Source organism: Excalfactoria chinensis, chromosome 7 (genome assembly GCF_039878825.1).
Source record: "Excalfactoria chinensis isolate bCotChi1 chromosome 7, bCotChi1.hap2, whole genome shotgun sequence".
Classification (NCBI taxonomy): domain Eukaryota; kingdom Metazoa; phylum Chordata; class Aves; order Galliformes; family Phasianidae; genus Excalfactoria; species Excalfactoria chinensis.
Window position 1 is genome coordinate 33,004,717 of NC_092831.1, and position 15,633 is coordinate 33,020,349.

General features: G+C 41.5%; 1 protein-coding gene across 11 annotated transcripts in view; it reads right to left on the reverse strand.

Annotated features, from left to right (window-relative positions):
- The window catches only part of AGAP1 (ArfGAP with GTPase domain, ankyrin repeat and PH domain 1), a 265,277-nt gene that overhangs the window by 156,604 nt on the left and 93,040 nt on the right, over positions 1-15,633 (reverse strand). For all 11 annotated transcript variants that reach the window (XM_072342546.1, XM_072342545.1, XM_072342547.1 and 8 more), the window contains one exon: positions 3,338-3,465. In XM_072342546.1, the coding sequence (XP_072198647.1) occupies positions 3,338-3,465 (128 nt within the window). The remainder of the gene's footprint in view (positions 1-3,337; positions 3,466-15,633) is intronic.

Here is a 15,633-nt window from a genome sequence, read left to right on the forward strand (position 1 = left end):
CAGAAGTGCACCAGCAGATGAACTGAAATGTAACCTCTGAGTGCTGCAGAGCACACTTCCCTGTACATGTGCACTGTGCACATGAATGAAGGGGAATATGTATACAAGTAAACATATATATATATATATATATGTATATATACACACACAAAATGCTTATTTTAAATGAAAGTCAGAGATGACTTAAAATTAATCTCGCACATACAAAACATGATGATGAGTGCTGCAATGGCACCAAATGCAATTTTCACTTCCCTATTTGATTGTGCAAACTAGAACAAAGAATTTCATCCCAAATGGTCCCCACCGTAAATAAGATAACGGTGCCCTGTTATTAAGTACTTACCATAATCAGGTGTCACATATAGTAAAATAATGGACAATTAAGTAGACTGCACTTCTCTTGTAATGGTTTAATTTAAGTATTTAGACTGTTGCTGTAGAAAAACTTGTTCTAGCCTTATGCACACATAAGTAATGCATCTTTCTGAGTCTGCAGCAGGGAGCAAGCTTATATGCTAGCCATGCCTGAGCTGCAGTTTAGCATTATGTATGTAATATCCCATACCTTTCAGTGATGCGGTGCTGATCTCTCCTGGGAAAGCCATACTCAATGGGTATAGGTATGGGGTCACTTCACACGACAGTTTCTGATACACCTTGACCCTTGGTAGAACACACTGAAGACTAAATGTCTTTAATAAGCAGCAGTTCTTCCTTGCCTAACAACTTAGCCTAGTTCTTGAAAGGTTCAGAAAGACCAGAAGATGAAAAATCATGAATGATATCCTTGGATTTGAGGAAAAAAAAATACTTAGCATACATTCTGTACTGCTCTGAAAGACTTTGTATGGATGCGAATTGCTTACACCAAGGGTTATGGACTCTGGCTATCGAAGGCTTGCAGGTAAAACCCTCACCTTGACAATATAAATAAAGCTAGAGGTAAAAAACAAAAGCAGTTCCTACTGCAAATACAAGCAGAGTTTTGTCATTGGCATAGGAAGCATCTCACATTCTCTGAGACAGCAGACTGGAAATACATATGTACCCAAGCACAGGCATACCTAAGAGTATTACTAGAATTACTAACCTAAGTGTTGATACACATCCAAACACACAAGTTTTTCCATGGTCTGAAAACAGAAACTACTGCGTGTAGAAGTCCTTGCATGGATTAAACTTTAGAATTTACCCCAAGATATGCTAAGGGCTAGCCTGGGTATAGTGATGCTGTCCTCTCCCTCCTCTGAAGGTTAAGCTCTTGGACACAGAATCATCTGCAGAGTTTGAAGAGGTAAGATTGCCAAAGTAATCCAACTGGAGAAAGGAAAACATCTTATGTGCAGTGATCCATGTAGCCACTACTTGTGAAGATCTTAACTCCTCTGGAGAAGCGACAGTGCCTTCTGAAGACAGCATTTCTGACTGATGGAGGGAAACCTCACTGAAACATCATAACGTCCAAAAAGACGTTCTAAAGAACACAAGCCAATTCTCTGGTCAGGATCAGAGATGGTAAAATTCTCCCTCAAATCACCTAGAACTCAGAAGTGCATTTGTAATATTCTACTAAGTCTAGGGTAAGTATTCACCCTAAATGAGGTCCTACTACCATTGAGTGCTACATCAAGACAATGGGACATGAAGCAGGTTTATGGTCCAAAGCATGACATAGTCTCAGAAGACAGGCATCTCTGGGCACAGTTGCAATTATGGCTCTTAATTAATAATGTCAGCCAACAAATGTGGTAAAGAGCATTATTCCCAGATTATAGGAATAGATTTTAGGGATCCTTAGCATGTAAGTTACCCTGATTTTCCCAAACAATTCTTATTCCTGGCAAGAAGTTTTTTCTGTAGGTGAAATACTTGACTAGAACATGATATTTGCTGCTACTGTCCAAACTGTCCTTGAGTAGGAAACTGCTAAGAACAGAGATACTGGATGCTCTTAACCAAACAAGCTTTATCAACAAGAAGATCAATTAAAACTGTTTTAAGAAAATGTGGAACAGAGACGTATTTGGCTAAAATTGGGTTTTAAAAAGCATCACCTATCCTCTGTAGGATGTCTTAGATAACTATAGGACAATCAGCAGAGGAAAAGAGGTCCTGATCAAGAGTAAGACCACAAGTGGACATTGTGACATTCAAACGATGCTGTAACGCATTTACATTACAGCAAATTTCCTCTTCAGCCACTGAACAGGAGATGGGTCTCAGTACCAAAGACAATCTGTACAGCATAATCCATCTTGGTCTAGAAGTATGAGCTTATAGAACTGTCTGGGGGAACTGGAGCAGAAGAAAAGCATTTTATGCAGTGGGCTACTTCCAAGTGCTAAGGGAAATGACCAGGTCAGAATGTCACATACATCAAGAAACAGAAGAAATTCTTCCATGTGAAGAACTTATTATTTCACCACAAAGTGCTAGAGCTCTTCAGAAGAGTCACAATTTGATGCTGGTACTTGGGTTGAACATGGCACTGCAAACAACTCTACAGCAAAATCCATGTCTGCAGAATTAACTCGAAGGTGGAGGCCTCCATTAGGGTTCAAAAGGAAACCAGGAGAACCAGAACCTTCATCCCATGGTATAAACTTTGAAGGAGTGACTGGTTTTGCTCAAAAACAGAAGGGTTGATAGACAGAACGAAATGAGAAATGGGTTGTTCAAGACTGCTATGTAACCTGAGAAGACATTATTGGCATTTAAGACTTACAAATCTGCCCAGAGAAATGGTGGGTATTTTAAGTATTAGCCAAATGTTTCCAAACACACCGTACCTCTGGCATCAAGGCCAGCATGTTTTCCTGCCACCAGTAAAGGCAGTGTATTGTTTCATTTTCCTCTGTCATTAGTGACATATACCACTAGGATGTTAAGTGAAATCATTTCGATTAACAGAGACAGGCAATTACAACTGCACATAGTGGGTAACAAAAGTAAAATGCTAGTGCCAAGCTCTGAGATACACCACGTACTATTGCTCATACAACTGAATGAGACCAATAACCAAAAGCATTGTGAGGTGATTTTAAAAAGCCATACAAGCAAATCCTGCTACTGTGACAACTGGTCTGCCCAGAGCAGCAGGCTGCTGGGCATAATCAGTACTATGAAGCGGTTTAAAGCCAAAGTCACCACCACAGTTACATGAAACAAAGTAAAGACAATTAAAAACACTGCTTTAAACTACAGATCACTGATACCTTTCAAGAAGTGCCAACTGCCTATATCAAGCAGGAAAACGAGCAACAACATTACATACGCTAGATGAAAAGCAACCTATTGGCTCATGCTTAAGGCAAGCACTGATTTGAGGCTGTACCTGGCTGATATGTACAGCAGAAACCTGGGCAGAACACACAGATGAGTGACTTGGAGAGTTTGGTAGGGATTTGCAGGGTCCAATGGAGAGCTGCTGTTTCTTCCTTGTTGCAACGATCTTCTGAGCAACTGAAAAACAAAACATACAGGCAGATAAGCTACAGATTACACTGAAAAAAATACATATTTTGGCAAGTCCATAATATGCAGAACATACAAAATACAAAACAGGGTACAGCATAAATCTTCCCACTGCTATAGGCTGCTTCAATAACTGAGCGTAATACATCCACAATGAGGATGACAGATGCACCAAGTGGCTCTGTCTTCCACATGGATGAATTGCCCCAGCCTACCAGATAAGCACCACTGAACCAGCAGCACTGAAACAGAAGGGGAAAATGCAGGTGTGCAAGTTACAAACACTCCCAGGAATTCACCCAAAATAGCCAGCTGCACAGCAACAAAACCTAACAGAATACTGGTGGGGAAGTTCAACCTCTGCAGTCACATCACCAACATCTGCCTCCGACATCGTGGGCCAAAGTAATAAAGTAAGAGGCACTACTTCCACAGTAGCCTCTCCATTTACAAAAAGAAGCCGTACTATAATTTCTAGTTCATGTAATTATTGTCATTACTGTCATCCATCTACAGGTTAAATATATATATATATACACATGTATTATATGTATATATCTAAAAGGAAACAGAGCCCATCTAAAACACAGCAGCATCCACACATCTCCTGTAATTCTTCCATTTTAAAGTCATACCGTTTCAGATACTACAGGCACAGCTTAACTTGAAACCAAATACATAAATTGATACATTAATACTTATTCCTTCCTCCAAAAAGCAAGAAACTGCACTGAAACTCTGCAAAGGAGGCCACAGGCACTTGCTTTGTCTCTGCCAAACCAGGTCAGCAAGACAGAACTGCAATGATTATTGGCATCTGCTTAAGAAGTTACATAGAAACTTGGGGTGATTAAAGTAACAGTGTTCAGTCTGTGTTATTCAGAGAACATCAAGTGATAATTATGTAAATTCCTCGATACAGTGCAAAATAGAGGTACTGTTTAGCACTGTAAGCATACAATTTCCCCTCAAATGCAATCCTAATAACATACCAGTCTGTGGCTTATGTTCTTCATGTAAATGAATGATGGCGTGACCATGATTTAGTGAGAATATATTGCATAAAAAATGGCCTATATATAAGAAGAAGCAGCTTCATTACTTACATTCCACCTCCAATAGGCCCCTTATCATCCTGAAAGGATGATATCAATTAATTTATTTTCCCCTGCCATATTGATCATAACCTTCATCAGCTAATCATGTTTAAATTACAGAGGAATATCGTAGCGCTCTGTCATTTCAGAACCATTGGTTTATCGATCCGGACTCTAGAAAGCCATATATTAAAATACTTTAAGCCACATTAGTGTATGTAGAGAGCAAACCTGAGGTCAGACTTTAACATATGCCAATGGATTTGTCTTCATCATGTCCTAAAGACCTAAATTAAGACCAAAACTGAATTAAAACCACACTACCTTCTCAGCAAAATCTTCTGCTCTCCATGAGCGGGGTAATTAGTCAAGTAAAACATTACATTCAGGCTCAAGGAAAGAAACTAAGTGTTTGCAGCATTACTTTAACTAACACAACGCAGGCCTGCCCAAGCATCTCTCCATAAGGAGTCTGAACTTACCTACTCAAATGGATAACCTGGATGCTAGCTGAAGCACTACAAAAAGCAGACATGATTTTATCAGCCCGATTCAGTGCCACGTGCATAGAAATGCAGACACTGACTGAACTGTGAGAACAGGAAGAAGATGGGATGTTTGAAGATGGGATGTTTGGATGCAGTGCTCTAACCAGGCGTGTTGTAAACACAACCACGAAGGACAAACCCAACAGTCAAGCCAAGATTTGTAGTAAGGCAAAATGTCATCCATATAAATATGTACATAGCTGGAAATGTGAAGGGTAAGCCACAAGGTAGCTGGAAATTCTACTCCAAAGATAACAGAGCAGCGCCAAGGGCAAATGACGCCATGAACTGCAAAAATGGTAAAATCACAGCAGAAGATCTGATGTTACCTTCTTGAAATTGGGTTACAAGCTTTAAAAGAGACCATTCCTACCCTCAAATTTCACAGCCTTTCCCTCCGTCAGAAAGATGACATGCCCCCTAATGGAACTCCCCGTCTGAGCTGCCAAACCTTCCCAATTCCTCCTCCATTTGGGCAACAAGCCCCACCAGAGCACGATCCTTCCCGCCTCTCCCCCTCCTTCATTAGGCAACCTGCCCTCCTTTCAGACACCAAGCAGTTTTTGCTTCTTTCATTGCAGTCATGGAGCCGTCACTCCATAATTAGACTGCATTCAATATTCAAGTGCTCGGGGCTACTTGCCCTTGGATATTAAGGGGATTCGAGCTTCTGAAGTACCTAAAGGAGTACCGTGACCCTTCAAAGTTTGTGACATATGAAAGATGTGACTGATCATCTGCGGGGCAATCGCTGGACTGTCAAAAGACCCACTGTGCTCTTTCTAAAGCTACCTTGAGAGGAGAGATGAAACCTAAATCTTGCCTATCAGAAGTCAATAAAAGGGGTTCAGCGTATCTCTCCTCAGCAGTGCTGCCGCAAAATCACATTTTCTACACCTTCTATTGCAGAGAAAAAAGCTCCGAAATACACAAAACTTAAAATGGCTGGCAGTAAAAACCCCACGGACCTGCTAACTCCTGCTGCTGAGATCTTCAGACGCGGTAGTTAGGGAGGAAAAATACACAGTTAAATGGTTGTGTAGCAGAAGAAAAATACACCATAATTATAAGAACACCAGAGACTGGCTATACTTCTTGTTCAGCCCCCAAGCCTGTTTCTGTTATTACATCTCTGTCATGTCTCAAAGCAACAACTCGTTAACCACTCCACATTAAGAAAAATCCTTAAACCAGCACATCCAGGTCCACACTGGAGTTATGAGCATCTCTGTCAAAGTCTTCCCAGATCAGCACAAATATTGTTTTCCCAACAGCAGCAGCAATAACCAAACAGTTCAGACAACTGAGCTGCTGCGTGGGACCCCTGCTGACAAACATCCATCAGTAAGTACTGCTCTTCAGGTGTGCCTGTTGTAAACTGAGGTACATGTATTCAGTATCTCTGGCAACAAAACAGTGTATTTCATTAGCCAATTTAAGATTACTCAAGAGTTAAAAGCTTTCTATTAATATTTAGGATGTTCGAAATTGAAACATCAGTCCAGAGAAAGCTATGCAACCAAATAAGTGCTGTTCCATAAAGTGAACAAAGAAAGGGAAGCAGAAATACTTTCAGCCTGGAGATATCAGGTGTCATCATATCCAAAAGGTCATTCCATGCTCCTGAATTTAACACAAATATGCTTCTAGAGCAAACAAATACCAACTTAATCTGCATGATGAGCATCAAAAATAACCAAGTGACAAATATTTTAGCTATTAGAGGAAAAAAAACCCACAAAACTGCATTCTCTCTGTTTTAACATTCAAACTGACAGAGATTTTCACTGTAAGCCATAAAAGTATAAAGCAAATACAATTTATTTCCCAAGTTAGGGACTCCTCTCAAAATAAATGGAGGTATGCCAAGGATATTTAGAGTTATAAACCAGGCAAATTTACGCATAGCAAATATTTGGTCTTTGGGAAAGATTGATGCCTCTTCGTTGTACATGCAAATTTCATTTCACAAACAAGAACGATGAGAAAATATATTTTGCTTTAAAGGTCTCGTTAATCAAAAGCACGTGAAATCCCTCAGCTGGAAGATGAATAAAAATGTGTCAGTTGGGATAGTAAGCTCTTCACCTGAGCGTCTCTTGTTCCCTGACTGACCCGGCTCACAACAACAAAACCAATCTCTTGCCATTTTCATCTTGATATGGCTTTCTGTTAAGCAAACTGCTGTTCACATGCAGCTCCCGCTGACTTGATTCCCTCTGGATTGGAAGGACAGCAAAAGCAAAGTAGGAAGGCTTGGTGGTCTAGCAGCCCATAAGTGGCCTTGCAGTGCTTGCTTGCCCTTGCAGTGCTTCCCATGGCTGGGCAGATCTGTATGCAAACCACCACGGCCCCTTCACAGACCTATTCAGTTAACTGTTGGCAGTGAAAACCTGTGCCGATTTCCACAGATGACAAACAAAGCTTTCCTATTCCCCCCGTCAGCAGTATGGAGGAAGATGGGCTGCCTTCTCCTATGCCTGAAAGCGCTCGAGGTTGGGATATCAGGTCAACCCTCTCCCTGAAACCAAGAAGAAGGCCTCCCTAATGAACCAGCTCCTCATTGTGTGCAATTTCAGAGCTAATCACCATTAGAAACGCTGTTGCCGGAGTAACTGATCTGACAGAGTTGTCTTTCAGCGGTTCAAAGGGCCGTTCATATGTCAACTTCTGGTTCAGAAGCATCGGGCTGCTTTGGCAGGGGCAGCTGGGTCTCTAAAATCTCATTAGCACAGCTTCATTCAAGTCTATACCCAAGAAAGTCAGAGGCCTGAGGGGAAATGCTCCTTCCAAGAAGTTGGAGACTCAAGGTAAGGCTGTCTCATCTGGATTCGTATATCTAAATCCAGCGGTACCTCTGTGCTGCACAATGGCTTCATTTAGGGAAATCTCATCTTGCCTGAGAAATGTCTGTTTTTCAGGCAGGTCCTGGAAAATATCCAGAGTGACCAACAACTTCATCACTGCTTTCCTTCCCCAGAGGCGATGAATAGAGTCACCGCTGCGCCTTTTACACTGCTTTTCACCGAGGAACGCTCTGAATAATGGAAGGGCATACAACCCCTCTGAAATTTGCTGATACCTCTCATTTATTACTGCTAAGAGAGCAGCACGGCTTTAAAGGAGATGAAAACAGCCTTCCTGAATTACCACTAATTTAAATAAAAATTGGTTTCCCATAAAATCACATCCGAGACTGTTTATTTTTCACTGCATCTGAGTAAGTGAAAAAAACACTGGATTCAGGTCAGACCTGAACAGCGCTAAAGACGTGCACTAAATTCTGTTCCACTTAGAGAAAAACCAGCTTTCAGCTGAAGCTGGAATGCTCATGGATGACTGAAACTCAACAGAAGAGGCAGAATCACCAATGCTTTTCTTTTAACGACAAGTTTACACAAAGATTACCTCCATCTTAATGCAGTCCCCTCCCCTGCATGCACTCATTGGCTCATCTGGAATGGCACACCACAGTGCCTTGACAGAAAGCCTCTGCTCAGCTCACATCACCATTTGTAATCTCACCTCGATGGCTTCATCCTGCTACCCAAACCTCGCCGCGTAGGTCCAACACGCTGCTGGAACTGATACATCAACAAACTCACACCTCATCAGATCAGAACAAAAACAATCTGCTTCTGCCCACAAGTCCTGCCGATGACAGCTTACCTGCTTCATGTGAAAGACTGCTTGAGCAAAGCATGCTGTGGGAAGTTAACTTAGCATCGTACCTACTTAGAGCGCTGTATTTTAGCTTAATATTCCATGTTTGTAGTAACTGTCTTCAATAAAAATCAATTGATTCCGCACTAATAGGACAGCAGTAATAGCTGTAAGAGCAAGCACTAACCACAAATACTTTCCAATAGGAAGCATTAATGTAAGCACCCACTTTTAAAGCCGTTGGGCCTATTATTGTAAAGTCTTCAATTTATGAACTAACTGGCACACCACATACCAGCTGTAGCCCAGGTAATTCACCTGACTGCCATGGCTTTTCAAGCATCATTGAGTGCGTCTGTCTACCTGCATCACAGAGATGTGGGTTTACTCACCTGTCCAGTAACAAAGCCCTAAGATAAAGCACAGTGGGGGCTGCAATTACCAACAAACAAAAATCACATTAATTCCAGCTGCTAGGATAGCTCAAAAGTCAGAGCCCCAGCACCCTACAGAGCTCTGCACGCAACCTAAAGTCATCCTTCACACCTCAACCATAAGGAATCATGCAATCAGGAGCTAGAAAATGAGGCGGAACTGAGCAAGGCTCTTTAGAAATGGTGCAAACAACAAAGTTGAAAGCTTCACCATTCGTCTTACACTGGTAACATCACACACAAACACAACTCTCTCGCCCTGCTGTTGAATTGCAGGTTCAAACAGGTTTCAAGAACTACAGGGCTATTTCGTAATGCAAGTGAATAGGATGCATACATCTGACCACACAAACTCCAAACTACGAAACACTGCCTCAGTTATAATTAAGCTCCACTCTAATGGAAGAGTTTAGTGCAAATCCTTATGCAGTATTTTAAACCAAATTCCCATTAAAATAAATATAAAATTGCAATCCCACGCTGCCTTTGATATTTCTGTGATGCTTTCACTGAAATTCACGTTTCCACTTTGGCTCTCAGAGTGACCGCTCTTGTTTTATCAGGTACAAAAACACAGCCACATAAATAAGGCTCAGCATTAAATACCTCTAATCAACACCAACACATACCTTTTTTATTTACTCAGGTATGTATGGTTAACACTGCATCTCTCTTATCCCTAACCTTGATGCAAATCTCTGTCTCTCAAGATTAGGTAAGCAAATACGGCAATAAATCTGATAGACAATCTGGAAAGCATCTGGCACCTACCAAAACCCTCAGATGAAGTAACGCCTTACCAGAATGGTTGCCACCAAGCCAAAGTTAGATACAAAGCCATCAACTCCACACCAAAGGCTAACAGCTTTATTTGCTTTGTGGCTGTCAAAGCCAGCAGTCCAGAGCAGCAGCATCGTGAAGCACCTCGCATTGATCTCACAGAACATGCCTTTGCACTTTGCCCCCCGCGCCCCTCGGAGCTTTAATCATTTGCTAACTGTTACAATAAGGTTGTATTAAATATTTAAACTGTCCTACTTAACGCAATTTACCTCCAAAGGTCCATTTCCAGAGAATGAATTCGAATAATATAAACGTCGAACACTCCATCAGATTTATGGCGCCGGAGAATATTTCTCTTGATACAGAAGTGACGAGCGAAGGCTAATGGCTTTAGTTTTATTACTTTCTAAGCACTTAATGGGAAAATTTAGACATTTTCACAAGACTCAGCTTTGGCAAGAACGGTACATTTACAAAGTGACAGCACAGAAGCATGCTAGGCCATCTCTTTAGAGACGACCAGCTCCGTGGCACTGTTAACAGCGATTAACATGAAGGATTTATCCACATGTACCCAGCCCAGCAGTTAGGGCTGCCTGCCCCTCTGCTGACCAGAATGGGTCCTGTGACACTGCTACTGCAGCCACATCTCCATTCTGAGTTATAGCCAAAAGGCACGATCCCATAGAGGATATATTTTGGGAGAACTGATTTCAAGTTCAGACTGTAAAACAAGGAACAAACAACACTTCTGTATGTGCAAACTTATCAGTTCCTATAGCTAAACAAGTTATCTAAGCACTGGCAAACTGTCACAACAACAGAACAACAAACTTGCAGCCTTCCACCTCTCCATCACAACCCCATCCTTCATAAACACGAAGATTGCTTACAAAATACCACATAGCAAAGAGCTTTGTTTGCCCAAAGTGATATCTTTTTATTTATTTTTAATTGAAAGACAGCTGGGAGTCCTCAGATTTCAATTAATGTCTATGGATACTCATCCAATCGGTCACCGAGTGCTATAAATTTCCTGTATTTCTCATTAGTCGCGCTACTGCTCAGCTTAAATATAAACACACCTTTCCTTCAGACTGTAAATTAGGAAGCCTAAGACACAAGCAACCATAGCAGCCATCAGAAGAGACATAAATGATGGGAGCAAGTCAACTGTACGCATGCTAAACTGAAGCTGATTTACTTCTCAGTTATTATTACCTTTCCAATACAGAAGTATCACCAACAGAGGCATCACTTGCAAGCTCCCAGCTCCTGGAGCTGGCATATACAGACTTGAAGTCAGTGTGTCTTTACTAATATTAAAAAGTTTTATGCCCCAAAATTCAATCTTCTAGGGAAAAAAATTTGCATCACCTGCCAATAAGATTCCTTCGTTAATTGCAGATAGGGGCTTTGAAGCTCTACATTCAGAATGGTTTTGGTAGCAATGAAAACCATTTTCAGCCTATTCAAAACGCACAGCTCGGAAGGTACTGAACAGAGCAGCATCCTGTGTGCCCGGACACCTCAAGGTCTGCTACACTGACACTGAAAAGGACACATGTACATGTTTATTAGCAAAATGCTGTTGGTGTAAGGAAAAGATGCTAAAGTGTTTGATATAAGCAAACAGCACTCACGTATGGAACATTCTTATAGCATTGCACTGCCAGTGAATTGTAGAATAAGCAAGGCTGGAAATGACCTCCAAAATCACCTGGTCCGACTGTCCACCTCCAACCAATATTCCACCACTAATTCACGTCCCTCAGTATAACACCTTAATGTTTCTTGAGCACATTCTGTCCCAAGAACTCAGGCGTCACTGCAGAGCAGGACAACAAGCTCCTGTATCACAAGTCTCCTGCAACACAGACTTGCCACTGCAAGCCATCTCGTGAAATAACACCAATTTCAAGACTAAATTTAGACTAAACAAGCAGTTTTGAGGATTTTCCTTCTGCACAATAAGAAAAAAAACCACATAGCTTTACAATTTGGCAGCAGTGCTGCTGCTCTCTGGCATAGGAAGGAGTACAGCAAGGCTGATGCCACAATCATTGTGCCTTACTACATACAAACACCACCCCCATATATTCATTCAGGCTTTTAAATTCTGAATACACACGGGCTCAGCCCAGAGAAGCAAAGCTTCAATAGGATTTGCATATGCATACGGATTAGTTGAAAGGGAATGATTTGAAATGCGTTTCAGGAATCGCCTTTGAAGAACAATCTATGCTAATAACTAACTTTGAAGCTTAAAGTGTTTGCTACACAACAGAAAACATTACAAAGGGATGTTGATTACACAAGTCTGAAATGTTTGATTGCTCTGACAAAATCATCCCTTTATCACAAGAGAATAAGAGTACTATCGCTACAATAAAATGCTACTAAGTGAGATAAATATACAAGCAGGGATAGACAAAAAGCTAGAGAAACTAAGAGTCATATCAATGCAGTAGCGGTGCTGGGACAGACTTTTGTGGTCTTGCAACTGAGATGAAAGAGCTTCAGCATGCTACATGCTAGGACCAAAAACTACATCAGAGCCACAGTGACTCTTCTTTGCTCACAAAGCTGACAGTTCTGCCCTGGGCACCGATGGCATTCCTAGGTGTCCTGTGGGTCAGAGTCATTTGGTACCAATAGACTTACAGCTAAATCCACTGAACTAATGACCAAGGGACAAGGTACTGAGTCCAGCTGTAAAGATACCAGGTGTAAGATGGCAGAAAGGTGTTAACACATTGCCTCAGCGCACTCTCAGCTGTGGCCAAACCGGGATTTTCTAACCTTCTCCTCCTTTCAGAATTTACATTCATGTCAGTTTTTGGTGTTAATGGAAAACAGCCCCGATCTGTTTGCAAGACGTTACACGAACCTGCTTGTACCATTTTATATCTCAAATAAAATTTACATGGACCTATAAAACACACTGTTTACGCCTCTCACCCTCGGGTCTATTGCCAATAAAAAGCAATTGACCACCAAACAACCATCATGCTTTCCTGCCCCAGAACTTCTTCTCATATTTGCATTAAAGTATATAAAACTACTGGACCAATCTTCGATCTTCAGTAACAGAAGCCTTGTTCCTTCATACTTTAATGAAATATACCAACATTGTTTCCATTTAGAGAAGAATTACCTCGTGGCCAACTAAGTCCATTTATTCTACTAACTGAAGTTCGATTAACTGAAGTTTGGAGACTTTGAACAGGAAGAGTTTAAATTACACTGATGTTCAGATTTAAGGGTATTGCTCAGCAATAGCAGAAAGAAGGCTGACGGCACAACAAGGCTTCTGCTGCTCTGCAAACAGTGAGCAGGCGTGAATACAAGAAAATACCTCCAAGTTTTAATAGGCTGATCCAGTCCATCTTTGATAAGTCCAACTAATGAGTAATCAGAGCTGCTTGTCACTTCCGATGCCGTGCTGCAGCCATAAGCACTCTGCAGAAAGGTCACAGCTGTATGTTACTGAAATCAGAGTAATTACAGCAGCCAGAGGACCTGCTGCTGCTCCCAAGCTCTGCACAGCACTTTGGGTGCACACAGCTACAGAACTGAAGCACCCCCAGGGCCGTATCGAGTGTACGAGCAAATACCGCCTCTTCCTAAAACCTGTCAGCCTCATAGGAGGAAGGCTTTATTTACTTCCCATTAGACTGATTAACGTCTCTTAATGAAAATACATCCATAAAACCCGACTTGTTAATGCTGATCACAAGCGACAGCCATTCCCCACAACTCAAGCCTACAAGTATTAATTTGTCATCTTCCATCCTGTAATGGAGAATTTCTACTTCAAGGTCCACCTTCCAGGCACAGCTGTTCCACAAACACCGGTTGGTCGCAGAATATCCCAAGCACAGGACTTGGAGATGAAATACCTGACCATGTTTATAAGCAGACATACCATTTAAATATAAGATTAGCTTAATTTGCAGAGAAAATAGGTAATAAAAGGCTCCACGATACCAATAACACTCCAAATATTGAAGCGGCACTGGTCTGCTTCAGACTACATGGCACAGAATGACTTAATTCCTGCCCCTTATTAAGAGCTTTGGGAGTTATAATGCAAGTGTGACTAACTGGTAGATTGCCAGCACTGCTGTAATAGTGAGACAAAGCAACGTGAAAGATCCCCACATTGAAACTTTGTGCTAAAAAGAACTATTTTCCACTTTTGTCACTCACGTGTGGATAAATAGAAACTGCTAGGCTTCAGTAACAGACTCAATACTGAACTGCAATTACATCTGCCTTTCCTTCTGTGATATAAGAGAGCTGCACGGCACATAATTAAATGGGTCAAAAAAAGCTGGACATGAACCAGGGAAAGCCGTGCAATTATGAATACATCGTGAACAAAAATAAAAGCAATTCTTATGCATTAATGGTACATCAAGCTAATTCAAGGAGGCTACAGTCATTAACAAGGCATCCTGGGGCAGTACAGTCGCTGCTATATTGTGCTGACAAGAAATATTAAAATAATCATTTCCAATGTCATTGATAAAATCTGTTTTGATAAGCAGGAAAAAAAAACCCTAATTCTTAATGAGGCAATCTGAAGCAAGATCAAATACTAATCAGACCCATCTTCAAAGCTTAATTCTCCCATCCAGCAATCTCAAAAGTCCCAAACACCGAGCGCTACGAGCAGATGACTGAGCAGGAATTCTCCCTATCTCTTTATTTTAAGAGTGAAATTCAAAGCCTGCTTATGCAGTCTGACTTCAAACAGCGTCAGAAATGAGGCCTAAGCGGGACAACACTAAAGACCCCTCTGAAATGTTCCAAACTCTCCCAACCTGAGCATTCAAACGCTTAAAAGGACACTGCATACATTTCAAACAACTCAACCACCATCCCAGCAAATCCTCTTCAATAAGGGATTCAAACTCCCTCATCAACAGGAGCTGGAATTGGGGTTGGCAGTGTTGGAACTGCAGTACAAAGTGATTAAATCCTAAACCCAAATTCCAAGGTCAAATATCCACCCAGATACGAGCAAAGTCTGGAAATAATTCCAATACACAGAATGGGCTCTTCGCAGCTGTAGCAGCCCCGTGTCCAGTGTAACACCAGCTTCCTAGGAGATAAGGTAAGCAGAACCCAGCTGGGCACCTGACCGGCTGCTCACAGAACCACTCAGAGCTAAAACTCTGCCTACCTGTCATGCCACCTCCACACGGGAAGTTAATGCCTGTGAACATACAAGGCTGAAACAACATTGGAGGGTGTGCGTAAAGCTGGATTTGGCCCCAGACAAGCCTGGCAACCGTAGCACATCTCTATAGAAGCATTCTTGATTCCATTAGTCGGTAAATAATAAGCAATAGGTTGATTTCATATCCATGGAACAGAACTAGGTTTGTCAGTTGTCTCTACCTACTACTGAAGTTTAGTGGAGGCACAAATATGTTCCCTAAAAGCTCACCAATTCAGCACATTATCTTTTCCCAAATAGAGTTATCTCTCAAAAGCTCCTTGAGAAAGAAACAAAAGCAGAACATACACCCTGATTATGTAATTAAACATTTAACCACAATATGCTAACAAAAATTCCCCAATGGATCTTTGAGACTCATGTTCAGGGCAGCAAATTCAGGC